The sequence below is a fragment of the Otolemur garnettii genome, unplaced genomic scaffold, assembly GCF_000181295.1.
Source record: "Otolemur garnettii isolate 467f Iridium unplaced genomic scaffold, OtoGar3 scaffold00052, whole genome shotgun sequence".
Lineage (NCBI taxonomy): Eukaryota > Metazoa > Chordata > Mammalia > Primates > Galagidae > Otolemur > Otolemur garnettii.
In genome coordinates this window covers 2,652,349-2,679,303 of record NW_003852447.1, presented here as the reverse complement: position 1 = coordinate 2,679,303, position 26,955 = coordinate 2,652,349, and the positions used below count along the sequence as shown (strand labels likewise).

General features: G+C 35.9%; 1 protein-coding gene across 2 annotated transcripts; it reads right to left on the bottom strand.

The window, feature by feature from the left end:
- Positions 1 to 3,870: 3,870 nt before the first annotated feature.
- MBIP (MAP3K12 binding inhibitory protein 1) lies at positions 3,871 to 23,419 on the bottom strand. Of its 2 annotated transcripts, none has more exons than XM_003791961.2 (9): positions 23,211 to 23,419; positions 19,363 to 19,482; positions 17,419 to 17,643; positions 17,226 to 17,322; positions 14,600 to 14,665; positions 14,058 to 14,210; positions 9,551 to 9,648; positions 5,356 to 5,394; positions 3,871 to 4,462 (listed from the first exon to the last, which is right to left on the bottom strand). In XM_003791961.2, exons 1-9 carry the CDS (start codon positions 23,337 to 23,339, stop codon positions 4,355 to 4,357), a joined length of 1,035 nt encoding a protein of 344 aa, XP_003792009.1. In that variant the 5' UTR covers positions 23,340 to 23,419; the 3' UTR covers positions 3,871 to 4,354. The 2 variants fall into 2 exon arrangements, with proteins under 2 accessions (XP_003792009.1, XP_012661917.1); XM_012806463.2 differs by having other exon boundaries at positions 17,419 to 17,664; positions 23,211 to 23,391.
- Positions 23,420 to 26,955: the final 3,536 nt, after the last annotated feature.

The following is a 26,955-nucleotide window of genomic DNA, read 5'->3' as shown; positions in this document are numbered from 1 at the left end:
AGCTATTTTTTAAAAAAAGAGTCTAAAAATGGCATCTCTCCAGACTTTCGGGTTTTCTTTAAAGATGATGGAATCCTTTGGGAAGTGCTATATAAAAACTGAAGGATGATATAATAGTGGTCATTTATTTTTCTAGTACATTATCCTTTTAGGTGATGCATCATTATTCCACTTCCTTATTATTTTAGTCTTTCTTTTTTAGCGTAGTTGGGAATAATTGGTAATAAATAATTCCTGGGAAAATGAAATAAAATGTTTCAAAGGATATAGGAAAAATTAAAACATTAAGGTCCCATAATGTATCTCAGATTTATGAGTCCAAAGAACACATATGGGAAAAGAAAAATAGGCGTTATATTCCATTTTTCAAAAAGAAAATTTTCTCTTTGTCATTTGGAGTATTTCTAAGAAAGAATAAAAGTCATGGAACATTAATTCTTGTAGTTAGAACTGCTCAAAAAAGAAACCCTGAGCTAAAATTCTGTTCAATAGACCTGGAGGCACACAAAATGTTTCAGTTAATGTCACTGGGAAAAAACCCAAAAAACCAAAAAAGTTGTTTTTTTTTTTTTTTTTTTGAGACAGTGTCTCAAGCTATTACCCTGGGTAGAGTGCTGTGGCGTCACACAAAATGTTTCAGTTAATGTCACTGGGAACAAAAACAAAAAACAGGTTTTTTTTGTTTTTTTTTTTTTTGAGATAGTGTCTCAAGCTATTGCCCTGGGTAGAGTTGCTGTAGCATCACAGCTCACAGCAACCTCAAACTCTTGGGCTTAAGTGATTCTCTTGCCATAGCCTCCCAAGTAACTGGGACTACAGGCTTCTGCCCAAACACCTGGCTATTCTTTTGTTGTTGTAGTTGTCATTGTTGTTTAGCAGGCCCTGGCCAGGTTTGAACCCACCAACCTCAGGTATGTAGCTGGTGCCCTACCCACTGAGCTATGGGCACCGCCAAAAAAGAAACCCCCCCCCCCACCACCAATAAAGGCCAACTGTATGTCTGCTGTTCTAGTCAGGATTCCCAGCCCAAGCTCTTGGTTGGATGTGCCCTCCATTCCTTAAAGGGCTGGGCAGATGTGGCTATTTTTGTTTTTGGAGATCCTACCACTCAAACCACAGGTAATTGTTCCAGGTTGGATGGTTGACCTTAGTTAAGAATATGAATTTATCTTCTTCCAGATTTTGAATCTTAAGAAACAAACAGGGGACACTGGTGCCAAACAGGTCAGAAACTAGCAACATCATGGAGCTGGATGCTTTGAGGATGCCTAAGTTACAAGGAAGCAGGAAGATGTCTTCAGAGAAGCCAAGGAGATAAAACAGATGTATAGGAGTCAGATGCTGTGGCCCAGTGAAGGATGAAGGGTGATAAAACCTGGCTAACCCTCCTGCAATTTGGATTCTTCCCATTCTTTATAATACCTCTTTATTTTAGAACTGATTTCTATTTCTTGAAAACAACAATTCTCTAAAGCACAAATTAGTATCAGGAATAGGACTTCTGGAATAACAGATCCTGAATGACCATGGAAAACTAGTTATGGATAAAGCAAAGAGAGAAAAATAAAGATTAGGGGTGGGGATTAGATAGAAAAGATCCCCTATTCTTTGAAAAACTGGTATTTTGGAGTGAGTGATAATATAGCTAAACATTTACCAAAATCCTTTGGGACCCAAACCATACATTCAGGTTGTTTAGCTAAAAACAGGGAAAAGCAGGAATTTATGTTTCATAAAAAGAAATCTTTTCTGCTGAGATTACTGAAGACCAGGTCCAGATAGTATTCATGAGTTTGAAAAAGCTTAGGAGCCTACAATTGAAGTGAGAGTTATCAAAGGGTAGCCATGCTAGTTTGGGAAGCCCAACCCTGTCCACAGTATAGACATGCTAGTGCCCAAACCCTTGTAAAACACTTCCACGGACAGGAATGTGTCCTGTGGAGGGAGAGGTTTATAGGGGCAGGCTAGGGAAAATACACTTTCCAGTCCCTTCCAGCACAGCTTTTAGTAACCACTTGTCCTCCTTTACTCTCTCCAAGGACAAGCCCATTAGGAAGAAACAATGGGGATAAAGAGAGCTGATTAACAAAATCCTTAAGGAATGGTCATTAGGCAGCCTGGTGATTAAGGGAGCAAATTTACCCCACAGAAATTCCTAGCATCACCTTTCACACACACTCAGAAAGACAATGATTGAAAGCCCACTAGAGTTCTGGGGTAGTTAGCACCAGAAGAACCTTAGTCTTGAACAAGTCCCTCTACCAACTCATGTCAACATGGTGTTGAGTCCTGGCCTCTTCTACAGGCACCAGACTCAAGTAGAAAAAGACCCTGGCACCAGACAACAATTACTGAAGTGCATAGAAGACTCCAGTGTCCCTCACAAGAGCAGGCCTGAAGGACAAGGAGAAAGGAAATCCTTCTAATGGGCAGATCCTGTCAGACATGACTTAGGAACTTACTCAATTACCAAGGCAAGCGTCAAAGAGATTCATAGATAGCATTCATTGGCCTGGACCAGTGACCAGTACATGATCTTGTTTTCTAATTTTCTTTCCCACCTCTAAAGGAACCTCCTTTTCTGATAATCTTTATTAATGTCCCTACTGTATTGCTGGTGTGCTGGTAGTAAAATATGTTACTAAATCTGGAGGCCTGGTGAGCACATGGACCAGATGGAGATTAGGGGGCAGACACTTGTAGCGGCACCTATAATACTGTCTGCAGAGATGAAATACAGTGATAGAAATCACCATAATTAGTAGAAATCAACCTAGTCTACATCTTTGGAATGATTCCAAAGCCTCTATTTTGTACCAGTACTACAATTTCAAGGCTGCCACAAACAGTTGTACAAGGTAGTGTGTATATTGCATATTCCTATGAAGAGGTCTTGCCCCTTTATCCTGACCATAGCTGACTGATGTGCCTGATAACATGGAGTCAGATTTAATCACTGAAGAATTTGAACTAAGTGACACAAAGACTGAGATAAGTGGTAATCATTAGAGTTGTGAAGTCCCAGAGTTGGGTTCAGAGTTGCACCCCAGCAGCTCAAAAGCACGAACAAGCTGAGGCTACAGAGACAGGACTAACCTGACACCCACCCACCCCTCCGTGGGGAAGCAGAAATGAAGAGAAAGAAGCCCACGGAAAAAGAATAAAGTACGTGCAAAGATGATTATGTGCAGGACAAAAACAATAAGGAAACGACAGAAGGAGAGCAGAAGATAGTAGAAACAGCTTGGAGCAGTCAGAGACGTAACAGAATAATTGCTGGTGACTTTCTAGATCCCACAATATTTCACTATGCTCCCTTCAAGTAAGTTCCTCATTTCTGGTTGTATTTCACAACTCTTTTCTTGTAAATTTTATACATTAATTAAAATTTTAGGTAGATTTCAGATTCTTCCAACCAAACAATTCTTGACCTAAACAGCTGTTTATGAAAGACTCTTGACCTGACTATAGCTCATCTTTTAAATGTTTAACTTGCAATTATGGCAGTATATGCATTGTCTGATAGAACCAGAGTACTGTAAAGGTGAGGCTCTCAAGGGAGAGACATTATAATTTCTTTGAACCACCCAAACTGCGGTGCAAAGATAGACCTGACTTTACAATAATAGCTAACTAACATTGGGACAGACAAGTTTCAAATATGCAAGATCTCACGTATTATTCATAATAATCAATTAAGCAGGTTCTATTACTAATTCTATTTCACAGAGAAGGAAATTAAGTCATAAAAAGAGTTTAAGCAACTTGTTCAAGGCCACTAAGAGATCTCACAGCCAACTAAGAGATCAAGTAGAATCTGTTACCATCTGAAAAATAAATTTCACATGTGCGATTAAAATTCATTTCAGTCAGTAAGTTTTTATTGAATGCCTATTATATGCAAAGTACTGATTTAAACCAATAAGCTAGTTAACAGCAGTATTTTTAAGTCCTTTTAAATATCACTATCAAAACAAAATCTTCCTTTCTGTGGTCCACAAAAGGAAAAAGATGGACCTATTCTTCAATTTCCAAACACCTTCTTTAAAACAGAAGGGAATAAATTGCAACAATGCTATTTTCAATGCATTTGTTATTCCAAAACTCACTAGAACAGTTGTTCTAACCTTCCTAATGCCATGGCCTTTAATATAGTTCCTGTGGCCCGCGACCCACAGGTTGAGAACCGCTGCACTAGAATATCTGAAGATTACTTTCAGTAAGCTGGACTCATATGAAAATAAACCTTGACTTCACAGAGAAGTCTACATTGACAAATAGATATCGTTTAATTAATTACAGTATAAGTGATACACATTTATAAAAAAAGTAAAATGACAAGGATGAGAGTTTTTCATGGAAGGTGGTGAGTTGCCATGGAGTCTGCTTCTCTTGATTTTCTGAGGAGGGCTTGTTTGAGGGCACTAATTTTCTCATCAAGTTCAACCAATGAATAGTTCTGCTGTAAACAATAAGAACATAAATTGCTGAATAAGATTCTTAAGTATCTCAATGCAGATAAAGTGCTAAATGAACTATATTTAAAATATTCAAAAGCATGACAGATTTTTTTTTCCTCATAAAAATAATTTTAAAACTGAACTATATATTGCCTATTTCCAATTTAAAGGTACAATAACAAGGCTTAAATATTTCTTTTTCTCTTCTGAACCTTGTTTACTTTGAAAGAAGTGAAAACTTTCTTTAAAAACCTAACTACTTGCAATAGTAAAAAATAAACTAGGATTAGTATAGCCGCTTAAAATACCTAGAAATTCTCTTTGGAGGGATCCACTGCAATCAACTACTTCCCCTGGGAAAAATGGCTCACTCAAAAATTTATAATTTAAAAAAAGTAATATGCTACTCTTAAAAAATAAGCCAAAAAAATTTTTAAAAGCTTTCCCCATTTTAAATTTACACCAGCGCCTTTAAGGCTAGCAAAACCTTACTATTTAATATTCAATTAACTGATAAAGTAGTACTTTGGATGGGATGGGCTGAAGTCAAACTCTGCCAAACACCCTTTTTTCTTTAGATGCTGTTATTAGGTGTGCCCACAAAAGGGAGCAACGAGGAGACTGAAGTTACTTATTATTTTTAAGTATCTTATAAATGATACATTTTTCTAATATTCTATTAAAAAGCAGGATAAAGATTTTTATATTTATTCCATCTGAGTCATTCCATACCTTCAAAATAATTTCTCTAATCAAATATATTAGTTTATAATGTCTTTTTTCTAATCTTAAATCTTACCCAGGAATGACCCAAAAGCAACCACAGTAGAAGAAAAGTATAAAACTAAGCAAACTATTTCAGAAGCTACAGTGAAAATATAGTAATGTAACTCACTTGAGGTGGTTGAACTTTTCTTCTTTTTCCAGAAAAGTTCTAGATTAAAAGTAGAGGAAAAAATAAGTAATCAATGTTTAAAAAATCTAAGCATTGATTTTCCTTTATAGAATACTGTACAAAGTATGTGGAGCCTTTGAGAACCCCGACAGAAATAAAAACCACCGACCCACCAAGCATTATTTGCAATCAACATCTACCTCCTTCTATCTGGAAGCTGCCCTTGAACAGATGAGGACATTAAAATAGAAGTAATATTGCTGCAACAAGCTCACTCCGGGGCTCATGCATACATACTTTCTCATTAACCGCTGCTAATGAGCTGAGTGACTTTGGAAAGAGGTGTTCTGGAGACTTTCTACTTAGTTTCCTTTTTTAGAACCTTCCATTCCAAGATGTCAAACAAGTAAAACAGTGAAAGAAATGGAATTTTTCCATTTTTCCAGACCAGCACAATTATAATAGACACCACGTGTCTTTGTAAGAAGCTACGTGTCCACTGTTTCTCTATGTGACTCAACAGAGTAATACCCAATCATCTTGTCAGTGACCAAAATAGGCACAGGTCCAATTCTGGCCAATGAGTAAGGAGATTCTCCTGGAAATCAAGAGGAGAGCTTCCAGAAAAAGCTTCCCTCCTTCTTTCAAGAGAAAAGCCTTCAAAACAGTTTCTCTGGACACTGGTATCTGGATTAAGACACATGAAAAAGCTGTAGCCGTCTTGCCATTTGCCTGGGGAAGAAGCCAACACCAAGTAGACTGAGAGTGGAAGGACATTCTTTGACATTCACAATTTAGCCAATACATCAATTAAAACTCTGAAGATTGTACTACCAGTGGCCTTCCTATTTTATAAGATAATCTCCATACTGCTTAAGCCAATTTGAGTTCAAATTTCTTATAGCTGGATCTGTTGACATTCTCACTGACACACTCCTGAACCTTTTAAACCATGATTTAATAAATTCTTTCTAGACCACCACAAGCTTTTGAATGGCAAATTAGTAAATAAGTATATTGGACAAAGACACTGTTAATATATATGGCAACATTTTCTCTTGAGTATTTCTAAGCATTGAGATTTAGAAGAGAATATTAGAACTTATTTTCTTTTGGGTCAGACAAACATCTATGGAATAATAGAGGTCAGATACGTACGTTCTCCTTTCTTTGACAAACTGAGCTGATACCGGTGGTTGGGCCTATGGGCAGGGAAGGGCTTAATGTTTAATTTGGCCTTTGCTCACTCCCTGACTTCCTAGGTTTTGGCTTTTTATTTTTCATATGCCCGATGAAAATACACTTCCCCTTTGTTCTCCTAACAGTTCAACCTGAAGAATACTGATGGTTTCTATGTCATTAAGCTGTCAGATTATTACTGTATCATGAAACCAAAGTGAAAAATATCAGAATGAGAATAATAAGGACATTAGTGACTAAATAACTTTAAAACATTGTAAAATGCAGCCTCTGGGACTTATTTTAGGTATGAGCAGAATATTTTGACAAGTAGAACACTGAGAAACACCACATCTACTACAGATACACTGGATTAGTTTTATAATTTGTTTTAGGCATAAGGAAATCTCAGTACAGACAGTTCCTAACTTAGAATGATTTGACATACAATTTTTCAAATTTATGATGGTATCAAAGTGGTATGCATTCAGGAGAAATTATACTTTGAATTTTGATTTTTTTCCTAGGCTAGTGATATGCAGTACAATGATCTCATGCATGTTGGGCAGCAGCAGCCACAGCCCCATAATCATGAAGACACAGGCATCATAAACATAGCTATGTTTACACACCTAAACTACATGGGATATAGCCTGTTGGTTAGAGGCTACAAACCTGTATTGCATGTTACTATGATGAATATTGTAGGTAGCTGGAACACAATGGTAAGTATTTGTGCATCTAAACATATCCAAACATAGAAAAGGTAAGGAAAAATACCATATTATGATCTTATGGAACCATGGCAGCATATGTGGTCCATAGTTGACCAAAACATTGCTATCTGGAGCATGACTAACTTATGGTTATGTTTATAATGCCTGTTTCTTAATAAAAAGATACTACACATACACATCTAGGGAATCAGTGCTTATAAGGACACTCAAGAGTAAGAAGGCCTCTTCCATGATCAACTACTTTTCCTTCCTTTTAATCAGTTTTAAAAGCCAACTGATTCTATATGTGCAATGTCTTATGTTTCTTCCCAGGTTCCTGATTCAGACCATATTTCTTTCTGGCTTGGATAAGGATGTTTCCTAACCTAATTTTCTTGACTCCAATTTCTCTCCAACTTAGACTTTACAATGCCACTAGACAAGAACCAAAATTACAGGTTTTATTCTTGTTCTCAAAAACTTAGTTGTGCTCTATTGACACTGGAAGTGCAAACTGAATAGTATGACTTTTAAGAGATACCAAAATGTGTTTACAATCTAATTTCCCACCTGTTTATCCATGCTTCAGGCTCACTGTGCACTTTCACACACATGGCCTGTGCTAGACTGTTGTGGTGTTGTAGCTCACAGCAACCTCCAACTCTTGGGCACAAGCGATTCTCTTGCCTCAGCCTCCCAAGTAGTTGGGACTACAGGCGGCTGCCACAACCCCTGGCTATTTTTAGAGATGGGGTCTTACTCTGCCTCAGGCTGGTCTCAAACCTATGAGGTCAGGCAATCCACCCACCTCTCAGAGTGCTAGCATTACAGGCGTGAGCCACTGCGCCCTACTCTGAAGAGCTTGTTTTTGGATTAACCAAGTCTATATGTTAAATTTTCATTCATCAGAATCAAAGAGAAGAGACAAATTTTGCAGCAAGGTCCTATACTAACTACCCACAGTCTCTCACAGTATCAGTTCTTTTGTAAGAATTACATCAATAAGGTATAAAAGTGAACAGGAAAGATAACCTTTCTATAGGTTACTTAATGCAGGCAGCTTGAATTGGCAAAACTTAATGGTAGATTGCTTTAGAAAAAGTCACAGTCTTTATGTTTCCTACAAAGATATATTGAAAGAATAATCCTAAAACTGAAAAGACCTTTGTAATTATGTGGTATAACCAACAAATTACCTAAAAGTAGATATCTAAAGACCAGAGCAATAGAGTGACTTATACATTTATATAGCCATTTCACAGTTTCTGAAACTAAATACTAGTATTTATTGAGGTTTTACCATGTGCTAGGCACTGTGTCTGATCAGCATTAAGTCATTTAATCCTTGCTTCAACTTTTAGTATTTTTAGAATCTCATTTTTACATTTAAGAGTCATCACTAAAATTCTTCCTCTGAATTTCTGTCATTTAAGGACTTTTTGTACCCCTTTTTTATGTGACCTGACTTGGGCATCTAGAAATACTTCTTTTCTATATCTCACCCTAGTACCCAATCTGTAACTTCAGGAAGATTACTCCCATACCTGAAATTAGTTTTAACTCCATCTTCACCAGGGATTTATATACTAACATGAGCTATTTTACATAATTTCTCAGAAATGAGTTTTAGTATAATCTCAGTTTTATATTATTTTATTTCTAATAAGGCACTGATTAAAATGAACTCAGAAAAGGTAGGTATTATAGATAATCACCGCCAAAGACTAAGGACAGTAACACAAAAGCTCAGGATTATTCTCAAAAATGCTGATATGTCAAAGGAGATACTTACCAGCACAAAATTGTTTAATTTTCTTAGAAAAGGGGGTAAGAATAAATGAATTCTAGAATTAAGGAATGAGATAAATACAGATAGTCTTTCCAAAAGTATGGTGGTTAAAATAAAAAGACAGGGTGGCAGCTTAAGGTGTGTGTGTATTTAGTATGGAAAAATGTAACCATGCGTAGCTGAGCAAAGTGGTGTGTGGGGAAAGAGGGATTAGAGACAAAAGTGATAACTCTCAGGGCAAGATCCCAGAGGCATTGTTTTACAAGGTAGCAGGTTCAGAACGACACTTTCAACCACTATCTAGGCTAATTCACTATGCCATGAAAACGGCCCATGTTTTATTAAAATAAAAAAAAACTCAGAATTTTTAAAGAACTGGATATGCCTCTACATAGGACTGTGCTCATTCACTTCTGAATTACTGAAACAGTGTTTCACACATAGGTCAGTGTTAAATCACAAAGAATTCTAAAATAAAGTAATATTTTTATTTTTTTTAAAAGATACTTACTACAGATTGAAAATATTCAGGAGAGAGGCCTTCCAATTCAAGAATTTTATCTTCAAGTTTTTTAATTCGCTGATAAATGTCTCTTGGCACGGGACCACCTTAAATACATTAAAAAACATTTTGAAATACTACTGAATAAATTTTGGGGGGGGGGATCGAGTCTTACTTTGTCACCCTTGGTAGAGTGCCGTGGTGTTACAGCTCACAGCAACCTCGAACTCTCGGGCTTAAGCGATTCTCTTGCCTTTGCCTCCCAAGAAGCTGGGACTATGGGTGCCCATCACAACCCCTGGCTATTTTTAGAGATGGAGTCTTGCTCTGTCTCAGTTTGGTCTCGAACTTGTGAGTTCAGGCAATCTACCCACCTCAGCCTCCCAGAGTGCTAGGAATTCACTAGGCGTGAACCACTGGGCCCAGCCCTGAGTAATTCTTATTACAATTTTTATTTTTAAAATAGCATGCAAAGACACTTATGCAAATGAATGGAAAAGATTTAAACTTAAAATAAAAACAAAAGTAAAAGAGAATGAATTCCTTCTCTCATATTTTCAAATTATACACTATGGGACATACATTACCTTTCTCCAGACCCCATTTAAGCTTCCTATGTTGCTATGAATTTTATGTTAAATTCATTTTACAAAATACTGAACAGTTTTTATACAGAATAATTTGTATTTCTACTAATAGGCTTGACAGTAACAAGGGAGGTTTAAAATTCCATGACTGTGATGTTATATCATTATTTTCCTCAATTTACATTTCTCCCTATATGCCATATTTTTTCCTTTGACCTAGAAGAATGTTAAAAAGGGGCTTCACTGTAATTTTAACTTCATAAATTTTCTGGGGAGTGGTATGGTAATTCAAATTAGCATCAGATTTCAAGTTTCTGAGTACATTCAGAATTCTTTCACTTCTCACCATCTCCACAGTGTGACCCTTCTGGTCCAGATTACCAATATCTCTCCCTGAATTATAACACCCAGTTGGGCTCCCTGTTTCTGCCTTGTCTCCGTAAAGAGTATTCTCAACACATCAGCCAGTGATCCTTTAAAAATGTAAGTCAGAGCACTTACATCATTTCTCTGCTCAAACTCTTTCAATACCTTACCATTTCCTCAGATTAAAAACCAAAGCCTTTATGATGTCCTACAGGGTCCCACACAATATGGACTTTCTCCCCTATATCTGTATTTAATAGTTCTAGCCACTTGATTACTTATTAGAAAGTGAAACAAAATCCTTAGCAATACTAGAGAGCATAAATGGGGCTGGAAAGAGGGGATATATATCCCATATGCACTTCATCAGCTTTAGCAACTATGGTTCCCTCTACCTCCATAATTCCAAGACTTATTTATTCACTCTTGCTAACTCCAGGTCTTGGCTCAAAAGTTACCTTATCATTAAGGACTTCTCTGACTATCCTTTTAAAAATACCAGTAGTACTACTATCTCACCCTACCCAGCAGTCCCTATCCTCCTTAATTTTTTCCATTTTCTTTCTACCACCCAACATTCTGTATACACATATTTCGTTTATTTACTGTCTGTCTCCGCACTCTAATGTAAGTTCCAAGTGAAGAGAGTTTTATTCGCTTTGCTCATGGGGTATGGCTGTGTAGCTTGCACACTGCACAAAACCAGGAAGCATCAGTTCATAAACTACAATGGCTGGCACAGAGCAGGTGCTGAATATTTACTGATTAAATGAAAACATGATTAGACAATCATTATGCAATTAAAGAATTATGTGTGAAATTTTATATTAAAAGTATCGACTTGTTGGCTTGGCACCTGTGGCTCAAGTGGCTAAGGCAGGGTTCTCAAACTTTTTAAACAGGGGGCCAGTTCACTATCTCTCAGACCTTTGGAGGGCCAGACTGCAGGCCCTGGGACAAGCTGGCTGCTAAGTAGGACAGGCAGCGGCAGCAAAAACACCCGGCGGGCCGGATAAATGTCTTAGGTGGGTCACATGTGGCCCGAGAGCCATACTGGGCTAAGGCACCAGGCACATACACCTGAGCTGGTGGGTTTGAATCCAGCCTAGGCCCGCCAAACAACAATGATGGCTGCAACCAAAAAACAGCCGGGTGTTCTAGCAGGCGCCTGTAGTCCCAGCAACTTGGGAGGTGGAGGCAGGAGAATTGCTTGAACCCAGGAGTTGAAGGTTGCTGTGAGCTGTGATGTCACAGCACTCTATTCAGGGCAACAGCCTGAGACTCTGTCTCAAAAAAAAAAAAAAAGAGTATCAACTTGTTAAATATAAAAACTCTAAATTTTTTTTTTTTTTGAGAATGTGTTCATCTTAGGACCTTGATTGTTCTTGCTGTTGAATAAAGTGAAATGATTCACTTATTTATCTGACTTTGCTCTTGGTACTCCCTTTACTATCTATAATGCCCTCTGCTTTACCACTGTACCTTTCTAAGCTGGTTCGGGTCCATGCCAGAACCTTTTCACATGGCGGCTCCAACATTCCCTTCTTCATTGCCCCCTAACAGTTCTACTTTACTATAAATCTCCCATTCTTCTAGATGATAAAGTCCCAGAAGCTGGAGAATCTAACTACATCTTAGTATTCCTTGTGCCTAAAATAGTGCTTGGCACATAGTAAGCATTCAACAGATATTTTTCCAAAAATTAATTACTTAATAAAACAAAAACAAAACAAAAATAAATTACTTGGTACTATTAGAGACTTAAGCAGTCAGTCTTTTATATAGATGCATTTTAAATCCATCTACTTCTGAGGGAGGAGAGTAACACTTCATGCTAATGGTTTATTACCCTCAAATGTTTACTCATTCTCTTACCTTCTTCTACTTCCATCTAGCATATACTCTAGGCTAGACTAGACTCTGAAATTCTCTAAACCATATTTTTTGTCCCTTTCCTTTTGGTAAATGCTGTTCCCTCTTTATGGAATGCTTTGATCCAGGAAAATTCCTACTAATCTTTCAAGGGTTCAAATGTCACCTCTGCAGGGATGCCATCTCTTGACTTCCCCTGAGAGAGTCAAACACTAACTTTGTGTCCACTGTACTGTGCACATATCTAAAAAGGTGAAAGAGAAATTGCCTATTCAATAAACATTTGAGTACTTGCTTTAAGCCAGGAGCTATACTAGATAGAAAGTAATGAGTACGACAGACATAGTTCCATTCTTACAGACCTTACTGTCTTGCAAGGGAGACAGAAATTAAACAGAATCATAACTGCTTTAAAGGAGGGCTGGGAGTACAAGGTGCTATGAGACTATATAAAAGGGAAACCTGCACTGGTCTGGAATCAGGAAGGAAAAGCACAGACAGAAAGAAGAACATGAGATTGCAGGGTAGCAAAATCAGTGGGAGATGAGAAGCCCAGAGATGTGGCTGGAACTACAGGCATAGACCATACTATTTAAAATTACAACCCACACTTGATTCCAATCTCTGTATTTTTAGCTAGGGAGGAAGATCAGATTCAGCTTTAGAAAAAGCAATTTGGTCACAGAGTAGACAAAGACCTAGAAGGAGAAGTTTAATGGCAAACAGATTAGTTAATATCCTTCCATTAGTCCAAGGCAGAGTCAGAGTGGCTTCAACTATTGTAGTAGCAATGGAGATAGAAGTGGGTAGATTTGAGAGGCATTTAGAAGGCAGCATCAATAGGACATGATGACTAAATGGGGAGGGAGACTCAGGTTCTGCAGCTAGTTAAGATCTGGGATCGATTTCCAGTTGGCACTTAACTATCCTGGGAATATTGCTTGAACTCTTTGAACTTCAGTTTCTTTATCTGTATAATGATAACAGCACTATACCTCAAAAGAGTATTGTTCAACATTAAGTGAGCTGATATGTGTGTAACAATTTTAGTGACTGGCACTTACTATAGTTCAATAAATGTTAGTTCGCTTCCCCTACATTTATGTTTATATGTTTATTCTCACTGACACTTGAGAACTAGGACATTTAATTAACACTTTGTACCTAGCATAATATGTGATAAGAATGAGAGGTGGTCATTATAAGTTATCGAATGGGGGACAGGCAAAGATGACTAGTTTTCATCTGTGACTTCAATAAACTGAGTTTTATTGGGATCTATTTAGAACCTGTACCCATTCTACTAGGACTCTCTCAATTTTAGAAAGTGAAGAAGTATAAAAGAAGGGAGAACACAGACAAAAAGAACTATAAATTCCTTGAGGAGGGACCATACTTTATTTTTGTACCAGCATACATAACAGGTACTCAATGAAACTCTGGCAACTAAATGAACTGTTTTTTTTTTTTTTTTTTTTTGTAGAGACAGAGTTTCACTTTATCACCCCCAGTAGAGTGCCGTGGCATCACACTGCTCATAGCAACCTCCAACTCCTGGGCTTACGCGATTCTCTTGCCTCAAGCCTCCCAAGTAGCTGGGACTACAGGAACCTGCCACAAGCCCAGCTGAATTGGAATTTTTTAACCACTTGCAAAGGTACCTTATGGAACACCACCTGGCACTGGTTTACCTGTCTGTAATCGCAAGTGAGCCTCAATATTCTGCAGCCGTTCTTCTACGGCCTGATTCCCACAATCTCGAAGTATGTTGTTAGGTTTATGAACGGATCCTTGAATTCCTTCTGATCTAGTCTGTGGTCCATATGTATTCACAACTCTAGAAACTAAATTAAGAAGCTTTTGAGCCTAAATTTGTATTTTAAAATCAGCAATTGTCTCTCTCTAATACAGGCAGTCCCTGGTTATGAACAAGATACAGTCTATAGGTTTGTGCTTAAGGTGAATTTGTAAGTTGGAACAGGTACATTTACCTATTACTTATAATAGCTTCCATTTGTAAGTATGAGTTGTACATCAGTCAGAGTTTTGTAACTCGGGGACTGCCTGTGGTATTTTATAATCTTTTCATAAAGACCATCTAACTATGAACCCAAACATAAAGGAGGCAAAATTTTTTGTTTTGTTTTAAAATAAAATTTAGATGGGAAAGTTATTTCTATTCCATTTTGCTAGAATAAACTATTAGTGACTCAGATATGTGGTGGTTACTTACCCTTAACGTGACTTTTAAATCCAGGATAAGGGGTAAAAACGGCATCAGTTCTTGCACAACTATTTTCTAAGGAGAATTTAGGCAAATATAAGTTTATATTCTTCACTTGAAATGTATGCGATTTTGATAAACTTCCAACAATTCATATTACACATTAATCATAAGAAAATTTTAAATAATGAGCAATAATCATTAAATCACCATCATAAGAGCTGAGTTACCTTTACCCTCTAAAATGTATCATAATACCTAATATTCTCATCTAATGTTCAGATTTACATACAGAAAAAGTGTATGTAAATGGTTTTACATACCATTAAGTAGCATAACAACGTAATTTTTGATGAAAACCACTATCTCTAAAACCATTGGGCCTTTGGAGAAAATAACATATATTATAGAGTATTTTAATTCTACTTCACCATAGAAATAGAATCCATTTTTACTAAAATATCTTTTTTAAAAAACAGCCTTTTTTCTACTACTGACAGAATTAGTGAACACCCAATAAAAAGGATTAATTGTATATAAAACACCTTTTTATTTCAAAACTTTACACAAAGACCTTGAAAGTCAAAGTACACATACCTTTCCACTCTACCTAGATTTCCAGTGCTTATTTTAAAAGTTCCTAATCACAAGTCATCTACTTCCTCCCATCCTACCACTTTCAAGAAATGCAATTTTAGAACAGATAATGCTGTAAAATTTTGCTTCTATTTATTTCCAAGCTGAAAAGTAATCAACAAATAAATTACAAAAGGAGAAATCTGTAAAGATATTAACATATACTAGTGTTTTATACATATATGTTATATATTAACATAGTAACATATGACAGACTATAGTAATAATAACATACTACTGTTTGAAATCACATTTGTAAAACCATGCATTGGCAGTAAATTTCCTGGAAAATTCCCTTGGTTATTTTGTAAAAAATGGAAAGTGAGATACTGAAAAAAAATTCCTTTTTTCCCTATGGAATCCGATTTCCAAAAAAATCTACTGTTTAAATGATAACACATTAAAATACATTTATATTTCTTTCAGCCTGTTTCCTTAGTAGCTCTGCCAATAAGCTGAGTGAATAAAATTCCAAATACACTTATCTTTTATATGTAGAGACTAAACAGAGAGTAATTTTTTTTTTCCTGGAGATACCTTAAAATATGCTTAAAGGGTCATCACTTCTCCATTCTCTTTCTACCATTTCTTGGGGTTAAGGATTAAAAAAAGAAGCTATCATCCATTGCAGAGCTATATGCCAAACATATAGATTAACTGACCCATCAGTGAGAAATTCAGCATGGTGTGAAGATAGGAAATGTGTGAGTGCTAGTCACTCTCCACAGCAATTCTTGCTAGCACTGTTTTGAGCCAGCAAGGGATTGAATGGGCCAAGGAATCCTGCTGAGCATTTCAATTCTTGTCAATTTCTATCCCCTGGTGGCTTATAATAATAGAGTTAGCAAGGAGAACAGAGGAATAACATTAGTGACACATGTGCTTGCTCCCTCAACAAACCCTTTCTCATGGGTTGCTTGCAGCTGGATTATAGTACCTGAGATTTCTGCATCCGTTGCACTTATTCTGAAAACCTTAACAGGAAAATATACCAGGTTCAAAGATGTACATGTATAATGTTAACAGTAGCACCCATGTGAACTCAGGACCCAATCATAGCCTTTGTTACTTCATTATTAAGAGAATCAGTGTGTAAATCTGATACAAGTAACTGCTAGGTTCATCTCACAATTCTGTGTTCATAATTAGCCATGAGATATTAGAGGCACCAAGAAAAATGTTCATTCCAATTATGAAACTCTTCTCGATAATTTTTTCTAAGAACTACTTGTTCTGATTATTACTATGATGCCTGAGTATGATCTATGGCAGTAGTTTGCAGTATTTTGTATTCTGCAGCATACCTGTAGATCTGTAAATGTACTACTACCAAGTGGAGAGGGAAAGAAGAATCTGGAGGAAAACAGTACATGTATGCATTATGAGAGAAAGGGAAAAAGCCTGAGATGCCACGGTCTTTGTGGCAAATTGGTTGCACCCTGAGATAAAATGTTTCAAATAGATCAGGAGTAGTGAGAAAACTGCTCCCTCTGGAGGAATAATTAACTTTACTAAGTTTACTTTATATATTAACATCTTAATTTGATAAGTACATTAACAGGTTTGGAATTGGTACAGCTCAGTTCCTTAAACTAGTGACTGTGCAGCACTGCGACCCACACTTCCCCTTCATTTCCTAAAGGAATTTTAATATAATCTTTTCACCTGGAATAAACATTAGTTTTTTTGTGTTAGCATTTGATTTATGTTAACTAAAATGAAAACCAGTTTTGTAATATAGTCTATTATTAAAAAGAAGGAAATTCTACTGCCTTAGTTATTAACTAAATCTGTGAAATAAACTGTGTTTTTAATGTTATTCATTTTAAAAAATAAATGAAAGATTAGGGTGGATTTCTCCCTAGTCAGGAATCTCACCCCACCTGCATTCCAGGTGGAATAAAAGCCACTTTGATTGCACGAGAAAATAAAATAAAAAAGATTAGAACTGTAAAAATTGTGCTTAAAATCCTATGAAAATTAACTTCTAGGTAGTTACCTTGATTACAATCAATAACATTGCAAAATTCCCTGACGTTGTTTTCATTGATTTCAGCTTGCTTTCTTTCAATAAACGCAGATATTCGTCTGTCAATCTACAAACAATAAGTATGTTTTAACAATGTAAATAAAGTGAAAAAAAATTTTTTTAAGTAATACCCTCCTACTTCCCACCCTCCCAAACGTCTTACTTCTGCTTTTCCAGCTTTTATTTGAACTACTTCTGGATCAAAATGGATCTGTGTCTTTTTCACATCTCCTAAATCACAATCTTTGTGCTTTTCTTCCTCTTGCAGGGTGCCGATGGAAAATTTGGCATTTATTTCACTCTTGCTCCCCATTTCTGTTTTTCCTATGTCTTCAATAGCAGTTGTATTCTCCTCTTTAATCAAAGGTTGAAGTTTTGCTAAAAAAGGCTGAGAAGAACACAATTCCATCTGCTGAGGTTCACACTAACCAAAATTAATTGTGTAATTAATTTAATATATTTACATAAATTTCTGCTAAGTAAATGAAAATATTTAATATCATTACTAAATATTTAAAAAGTTGCTACATCAGAATACATACATCTGACCACCTCTGTTATACTGACCATTAACATATGCTATAAATTTGGTTTTTAAAAAAGAAGGAAAGAAAACCTGAGGAAATTTAAAATTTTCTTTCAGAGAATCATTCTGTCACTCATCTTTTATTTTGTGCCAAATCAAAGCCTTCAGCCTCTGGCACCAATGCCACTTAATTAACATGTCATTCAAATGCCTCCTCAGAACACTAAGGCTTAGTATTTTTCCTCCTTCACATGAGAGCCAGTGCTCTCACTCAGTAAAGCCCTGCATTATCACTATATCACTGGAGATTCTCCACTTGAAACTGCAGTTGGCCAATGTGAATCAGAGAGCACAGACATGAAATATATAGGTGTTATGCTGAGTGAACACTCAGACTTTTCCTGACACGGCAAAATATCTCCTTGGGTCATGAAATTAAATTTTAAAGCAGAAAATGGACAGATAAGAAAAAAACCCTACCATGATCCATGGCTGAAAACAGATAAATGTCCTATCACTATATTAGAGGGGGGAAATACCCTTTTGTTTAAGTTATATTGTCCGTTTACTGTCTTCCCTCTCCCATAAATGAGGCCTCATTCTAGTTTTACATATCAATATTCTGCCCTTTAAAACCCAAGTTAGCTATTACTTTTAACATGAAGCACAGAGTTGAATTTTCCCACAATGTCACTGAATGGAGGGGTGAACATTAATGCCTCTTCCATTAGTTAAAAATTACTACTATTTATTAATGTTCCAATTATTTTTTCATACCATAATTTTGTTTCCATTATTTCCTATACCAAATACTGTTCTAAAACCCAAGGACATGTTAATCAGAGTAAACTGACCACCTACACAGTTCTTTTACTTATCTTCTTGACACTTTACATTTTACACTTTGATTAGAGATAAACTACGAACTTACATCAATTTTAATGACAGAGATGTTCAATTAGAAACCAGCAAGTTCATAAAACTGTTGTTACTGAACTAAAATATTAAAAATACTTCATAAATAACAATTCAATATTGACTTATATAAAGAGGGAATTATCTTCAACTGTTAAAATAGTGACTGGCTACTAAGATGAGACATTAATGTCACAGAAATTACTTTCTTTTTTAAAACTATGCTGAAACTGTTTAATTGCAATAGACACTCCAGGATGTGTCATGCTGGGATAATGCCACTTCTTGAACCACTGAAAGCACTCCATGAGCCTCCAAACTCACCCAAGGCATGGAATCATTATCATAGCATGACACACACCTGCCGTGTCTTATTGCTTAATTATAACCCACCATAGATGGAACTGTATCGAATTTTCAGTGCAAGTTTAGAAATGAATAGAGTTGCATTTGTTCAATCTCATACCCACATTGGTCATTGGGTTATATTCCAATACTGTTCTGATCACTACTGAAATTAACCGATTTAGAGCCAATTTGTATGTAAGTAACCTTTTATTAGTAACACTATTAATATAGTGTTAAGATAGAAATGACTCCAGCAAAGTTAACCACAATTAATTTCTACTTTCAATAGTGAGTTAGCATTTCTAACAAGAAATTTACCTGTAAATATAAAATGTGTTGCTCAAGTGCACTAAAAAGCAATGCAGGCTGGAATGCTGAGAGGCTCTGGAGCTTGTTCCAATCGATTGTCATTTTCACCACATCATCTCTGAGGCTCAGCTTCAAAGGGGCAAACCAGTAACATCACAAAAATTACAAGATTAAACTGTACGTATGGGATTGTCACAAAATAAGATCTCTATGGAGTAACATATCTATTTTGCTCAAAGTTATCAAGTTTTTAATGTTAACATTAAAATGCTTTCCCCATTACCATTTTACAAGGCCAAAGAAGGTTACATACTTTCATTAAAAATGACAACAAAATGACATCTCCCTCTGATTCTATTCTTGGGTCTGTGTAATGGGACCATTTTAGAAGAGATACTACCCGCGAAAGATGAAAAGATGAGGGCTCTTTTGATACTTTGATATCTAAAAACCTTTGGATGGGGTCCAAAATAGGCTTGCTCTATTCAGATTCCTACTATTTCTAGCTCAGAGCATTAAACAGAGGAAGCACAATCATTTTGCAAAAGTTCTAATATGAACACTTCTCTTTATTCAATATGTACACAAATACACATCAGAAGTATGTCATTATTCTGATGTCCTCCAAATCACATTTTTATTATTTTCAACTTTAACCAATTTTTAAAATAATTTAAAAATCAAGATTATTCATACATATGAAGTCTGGAGATAAATGACAACATATTTATCTACTTCAAATAAAAAACACAGACTTCTCCACAACAGTGAAAAAACGGCCAGAAACTGGGTGCAATGTCCAGATCTTTTATTAAATACTATTTCTAGTAAGATATAGGACTCATCATATGAAAAATTCTTATCAGTTGGTGATACACTAGAATAAAACCATACCCAGAAAACTACCAAAAATCTGAGTATAAATATTAAAATCAGTGAAAATTTTAGAGAGCCTCCATCTGCAGTTTTTGAGTGAATAAAAGTAAACTACCATAAACTTTTTTAGGGACATATATTTATATAGCACAGCATAAGGATATAGTCCACAGTAGAATCCTGTTAACTGTAATTTTTCAGAAATAATTTGTTAAAAATTATGTTTTCTACAAAGTAAAGTCCTGAGTTCAAAGACAGATTTTTTTAAGTTGTAATTATAATAAAACAAAAGATAAATCACTATACAAGGTTCAAAGATCTAAAATTACAAAAGAAAACCAACTGCGATATGTTGAATAAATATTATGTGGTAGAATTTTGCCACCCTTGAACACCAGGGCAGAAGCATTTAAAGTCCATATTGGATAAATATAAAGAAATATGAAATCTTATGTAGGCTATGTAGGCTGTTCTGGCAAAGATTAGTTTATATTAATTTAAGATTGTACATAAAGATTAATGCATTAACCTTAATTTATATTACTTTAATACCTATGAAGATTTTGTTAGACAACTTATATATGGAAGTAACCCATTATTATACTTTTATAGTTTTCAATGAGATCTATAATTGATTATAGCAAATTTATGAATATGGTTTGAGGATAAAGCAGGCAAATCCTCAACTTAAGCAAAGCATCACATTTTCTAGAGAAAATAATAGAAAATAGGTGTTAATGTTCGAGCATATTCTCCATTTCAATTTAGTGGAACTATTAATTACAAATGCAATTAAGAATACTTGGTCTTTTAAGTATAGTTCTTTTAAGAAAATCACATAAGAATGTCACAAATTAATTTTAAAACTATCCCAATACATTAAACTAATCATTCCACAAATTCCATATTAGTAATATGAATTCTATGTATTTTTCTTCTATAGGACTTGGAATAGTAAATAATTCACTAAAAAATCTCTCGTAGTCTATTATTATAATTATTTTCAGTAAAAATAAAAAAACTCTAGTAGTCTATTATTATAATTATTTTCAGTAAAAACTGTAAAATTAATACAAAATTTACTAAAAATAAATCTTTAGTTTGGTAAAATGAGCCATCCAGAGGCAAGTAAAAAAGGTTTAAATTAGTAAGTTTTGTGAGCTGAAGTAGACAATGCTTTTAAATACTCAACTTTATGTTTCGTATTCAAGAGTGCTAATAATACAATGAAGTTAGGATGATGCAGGATGAACTTAGGCATATTGTAACATACATTTTAAAAATCCTTTAAATTTGGTGCAAAAGCGAATAGCGATCCCCTGGGGACAACATTATGAGCATGGTACTCCACCTTTCATTCTTAATACTTTTCAAAAGACTGAGTGTCATCAAAATAGTAAGCGTTTAATTGATAAGACAATCTTATTTTTGACACTTTGTATATATAGTGTACACAAGATCCCTTTACTGTGTCTAGGTAAACTCACCAAACATTTACCCTAAACATTTTTGACAGGTGACTAAGTAAATTTTAATCACTCCTCTATCTATACCTTTTGCTAAAGGTACCTGAATGTTTAAATTTTTTAAATGAGTTTGAAAAAGACAGCATGCAAAATATTTCAGAAGAAATGTTTAAATCATTCTTCAACTTTATTTTTGAAAATATTCCATCACTGAAAAATAAGCCTTTGTAAATAATAGGTGAGCATAAACCTTTTTCAACGTAATATTAGAATATAAGTAAAATTTAAAGCTCCAACATTGCCATAAAAAGTTCTTTAACTTTTAAACCATTCAAAGGTCTTGGATGTTAAGACTGAACTGTTAATAACAGAAGTCTCCAAGTCTGTAAAAAAATTTTTTTTCTTGATAAGTCCTTGGCAAAAAACTGAGTTTAAAAGTTGTTATCTTTCAGGAGATTCTGTAAATTGCTTCATTACACAAAACTGATTAAGTATTGCAGTACTGTTCTTTGTAAGTCACAATGAACAAGCGAAGATCTTTTAAGATATTAAAATAACTTTTTAAAAGACTGATTCTTCACTCAAGGCTTTGAAAAATGATTTTCACAAACTATTTTCCATGGAATTTAACATTATCTTTGACATAAATGCCTGCTGTGTCTCCTACCAGCACAAAAATAAACTTTCATAGCTAGAAAATGGTTCATATAACATGTAAAAGAAAATAATTCCTTTTAATCAGCAGTTTAACACACATACTTTTAAGTTTTCTCATTTAAAATTTGTTTATTTTTCACCATGAAACGAAGTAATAACTTGGTAGAATAGAGTGTAAGGAGCCTGTTTTTTAAAAACCAAGTTTACTATGACATTTCTGCAAAAGCGATTTATCTGCCAGTTAAAATAGTTAATAGTTAAACACCTAGTTAAGCGACGGTTCTAATGCAAACAGCATCAACCATGGACAACTTCATCCAACTTTACGCTATTTCTAATGAATTCCTTTTACTTTCCTTCCTGTTTGAAAGGGTAACAGATGCACACAACCGCCAGAGGGAAAAAACAACCAAAATTAAGTGCCTCATTAAGAGCAAGTTACCCTAATAAGCCGAAAGTTTCCAAAAACTCAGGCCGTACTGCCCAACCAATTCTGATAATGAATAAGTGGAAGGAGAAAGGACCCTGAGCGCTAGGCGCCTCCTAAAGCCTCAGCCAAGTTTTTTCGCATTCATTCTCTCCAAGCCCGTTCCTCGCGGACCCCGGTCCTCTCTAGTTTACCCCATCCTCATTCCAGGGGAGAACAGATGCAGGGTAATCTAGTCTGCAACCCACACTGAATTAAGCCTTCACGGCGGGACCCCTCACTCCGACGCAAGGCGGCTGGGCCCCGGCTTGAACCAGGGCTGCGTCCCACATTCAGGCAGGCCTCGGCTGCCCCCCGCCTCTGCTAGAGAAAAAGAAGGGGGGAGGGGCGCGATGGTTCCCCTGCCTTCAGTCCCTCAGGGCACCTCTCACCTTTTCAGCCAGGGCGTGCAAGGAGCGAAAGACTTCGCAAAGCACCTCTTGGGAGAGGTTGGGGCTACAGCTTCGCTCCAACATACTGTCATCGCTCCTCGGGCAACTAAGCTCTGTGACAGCAGCCATGGTACCTTCGCAGGCCGCTCCACCACCACCACCAAGGTTCGCATTCGACCCCACCCCCTCCCTCTCCTGCTTTCGTCGCTCAGCGATGACGTAAAACAGCGTCTAGTTCAGATCCGGGCCTTAAGACCCCACCCACTCGATGTGACTGATAGGCACGTACACCAATCACAGGTGCAACTCCGCATTGCGTCGTGCATTTGTAGCGGGTCTTCGCTGACTAGCGCAGTGCTGGTTCTGTTTTGAGGGTGTTGATTGGAGTCGTGGTGTTTTAAGGGTTAGCGTCACAAAGCCTACCTTGACTCTTAGATGTTCCTTATATGTGTTGGTAAGAAGACATTTGTAGTTAAATCGTAGAGTTTGAGCCTTAAAAGTTGAAATTTTAACGTGGTTTGGCGTGGGTCTAGAGAAAGACTACTAGTCAGGGATGGAGCGATACCGACGCGTGTTTCTAAACATTGGAAAATTCATAGAGAATTGCCATAAGCAAAACGTTTTAATCTCTTCAAGGTTGTTTAAAACGTATATAAATTAACGCTACTAATTTTCCGTGCGGGGGAGGGCAGATGTAAAAGAACAATGAAAGTGCCCCAGTATGCCTCATTTTAATATCAAGGGAATTACAATCATGATCTTAAGTCTGTAAAATAATTTATGTCAAGTTTTAAAATGTGCATCAATTGCCGTTCTCTGGGTGATAACTGTAAAGATGCTCAACCCTAAAATTATTTCGAAGAAGTGAAACACTGTTGATATAATTCCAGCAGGAATTTGACCCAAATAACTAATATCATAGAACCACAATCTTTGAAATTAGGAAAAAGACATAAAATTGAACTGGAATTTGACAAAGTATTATCCTACAGCTTTATTATAAAGATGTTCAGAGGACTTTGTAATATTTTAGTCAGACTTTAATGTTTTAAAAATTTATGCAATTGAAAAAACAAGTTTAAGGAGAATTTTTAGTGTTAAGCTCTGTTCAAAAATACTTTTAAAAATATACATTATCTGTTTAAAGATAAGAGACGAGATTTCAAGCTCTAAATTCTAATAGTCTAATGCAATTGCATTAAAGAAAGTAAAGGTGGAAATTGGTGTAACATGTATTCTTTAGTTTTAGAGTAGACTGAATAAAAGGGAAAGAATAAGGCGTCAAGGAATTGAGATAAGGACGGTAGAAATAAAAGAACTACTTTGACCAGTCCCTAGGGAGTCTCTTAATTAGGTTTTCATTTCCAAAGACATGTGGATCACCAAGCTTGACAGGATCTTGAAAAATCTTTCCTGTTCTCTTATTAGCAGCAGGATATACAAGTCCAGCCTATGTCTAGAGAAAAAGACTTCACAATATCCAATTCCAAATCCAGAAACCTCATTCAAGCCACTCATCTTCATAGCTAACCTAAATTAGTGATTCTTTGCAATGCTAGCATATTTTCTTTGCATCTGGTTCTCTTGTTGATGGGCAGTCATTGTAATGGGGTAACTAGAAGTTTTAGTCTGTATCAAATTAGCAATCAGTTTCAGAACATAACGTTTTCATCTGGGTCTCAAGTACTTTTTTCAAATATGCAGTCTACTGATACGCAACATATTGGTGAATATGCTTTACACCTTAAAAAAATACTGTCTTTAGCAAGGTGCCGCTCATTTTTTATGAAATTTCAAGTTTTACTTCAATCCGTAATAAAGAATTAATTAACTGATATCCATTTGATTTATATGATAGTTCTCTATGCAATTCTGAGATTCAATATCCAGACTTGTAATCTTAGTATTCCTTACTTAGGTATAGGTTGAATATTCCTAATCTGAAAATGTGAAACCAAAATGCTTCAAATTCCAAACAGATTTGAGCTCCAGTACCACTAGTGCAAAATTTCATATCTGACCCACATGATAGGTCACGGTCAACACACAGTTAAAACTTTGTTCAAAGCTGGGTGTAGTGGTTCATGGCTGTAATCCTAGCACTCTGGGAGGCTGAGGCGGGTGGATTGCTTAAGCTCAGGAATTCAGAGACCAGCCTGAGCAAAAGTGAGATCCCGTCTCTACTAAAAAAATAGAAAAAACTAGTTGGGTGTGGTGGCGCACACCTATAGTCCCAGCTACTCAGGAGGCTGAGGCAAGAGGATCTCTTGAGCCCAAGAGTTTGAGGTAGCTGTGAGTTCTGATGCCATGGCACTCGACCCCAGAACAATGGAGTGAGACTCTGTCTTAAAAAAAAAAAAAAAACAAAAAACAAAAAACTTTGTTCCATTATTGAAATATTATATAAAGTTATCTTCTACTCAATGGGTATAAGATGTATGTGAAATATAAATGAATTTCTTGTTTAGAGTTGGGTACCATTCCCATGATATCTCATTATGTATATGCAAATATTCCAAAATCCCTCCCCCAAAAATGAAATCTGAAACACTTCTCTAAGCTTTATGGATCAGGGTTACTCTTCTTGTAATACTTAGAATTTATTAACTCTTTTGCACATTATTTCTTCTAAGGATCTTTCTGCTCTCTCCCTGATGCCTATTCCCTTCATTTTGGAAAGTTTTCTCTTTTTCTTCTATAATAGAAAATCTTGTTTTAAATAGAAGCGTTGGTAGGCTGAAAAGATGTGGATTCCTTTGAGCTAACTCCAAATAGAAATTTATAGATATTGTATGTATGTATATATTTAACAAAAATATAATAAAAGCTATGAAATTTAGAAAAGCAATAAAGGAAATAATTTACCCTTTATAGAAACTAATTACAGTTTATGAAGTGGGTTGCTGAAAAATCTGCTGCTTGGCAGAAATTATTCAAAGTGTTGGTGTTGGCATTAGCAACAGAGTTAGAAATACTGCCCTACAGGCTTATATGAAGAATTAACTGGGAGGATAGAAACCATTAATAAAATCACAGCTATCTACCTTAGGATAGTGTAAAGGGATACTGAAAATATTTATGATGAACTTTAATGGCACAACTCTATTAAATACTCCAGTGGTCAGCAAAATGCCTGAGGTATTGTATGTGCTCAGCTGAGGTTTGTTACATGTGTGATAATACAAATTTTTCGTAATATAGAACAGGAAAAATAGATTGATTTGTCATATCTGGCTCCTTACGACCTAGTACCTAAGTTTCAGTTCCTTGAAATGACATTTAAAGCTCTTCTCATGATTTCGCCTTTACCTAAATGTCCACTCTCTTCTGCCACTCTTCTGGTGCTTAATGCTCCTAGAAGTGCTTTTATTTCTTCAAAACTTTATTATGTCTTGTCTCCAAGCTTTTGCATATGCCTTCTGTTTCTGGACTGCTTGGAAAACTCCTTTACATCTTCAAACTCCAGTTAGAAAAGTCAAAAGACTTTTCTCAAAGTCTTTCCTCATATCCTTCCTCACAAAAAAAATTTAAAGAGCTTCTTTTCTCCTCTGCTGAACTACTCCTACAACTTGATATACTTTTCCTACAATGGATCCCATCATTCTGCTTCCTATTAGCAAGGAGCTTAGCAGTGTGATCAAGCCCAAGGACATGAGTATACCAGTCTAAAACTCACATTTTTTGAGGACTTATTTACTGAGACTCCTTGACCAATTTCTGTGTCATTCAAGTTTTAGTCAGGAAA

Coding starts and splice junctions, on each gene's coding strand:
- MBIP (XM_012806463.2), bottom strand. CDS start 23,339: ATGGCTGCTGTCACAGAGCTTAGTTGCCCGAGGAGCGATGACAGTATG. Junction 14,666..17,225: donor TGTTATTGATTGTAATCAAG/GTAACTACCTAG, acceptor AATTCTCCTTAG/AAAATAGTTGTGCAAGAACT. Junction 14,211..14,599: donor ATTTAAAAGTCACGTTAAGG/GTAAGTAACCAC, acceptor TTCTTAATTTAG/TTTCTAGAGTTGTGAATACA.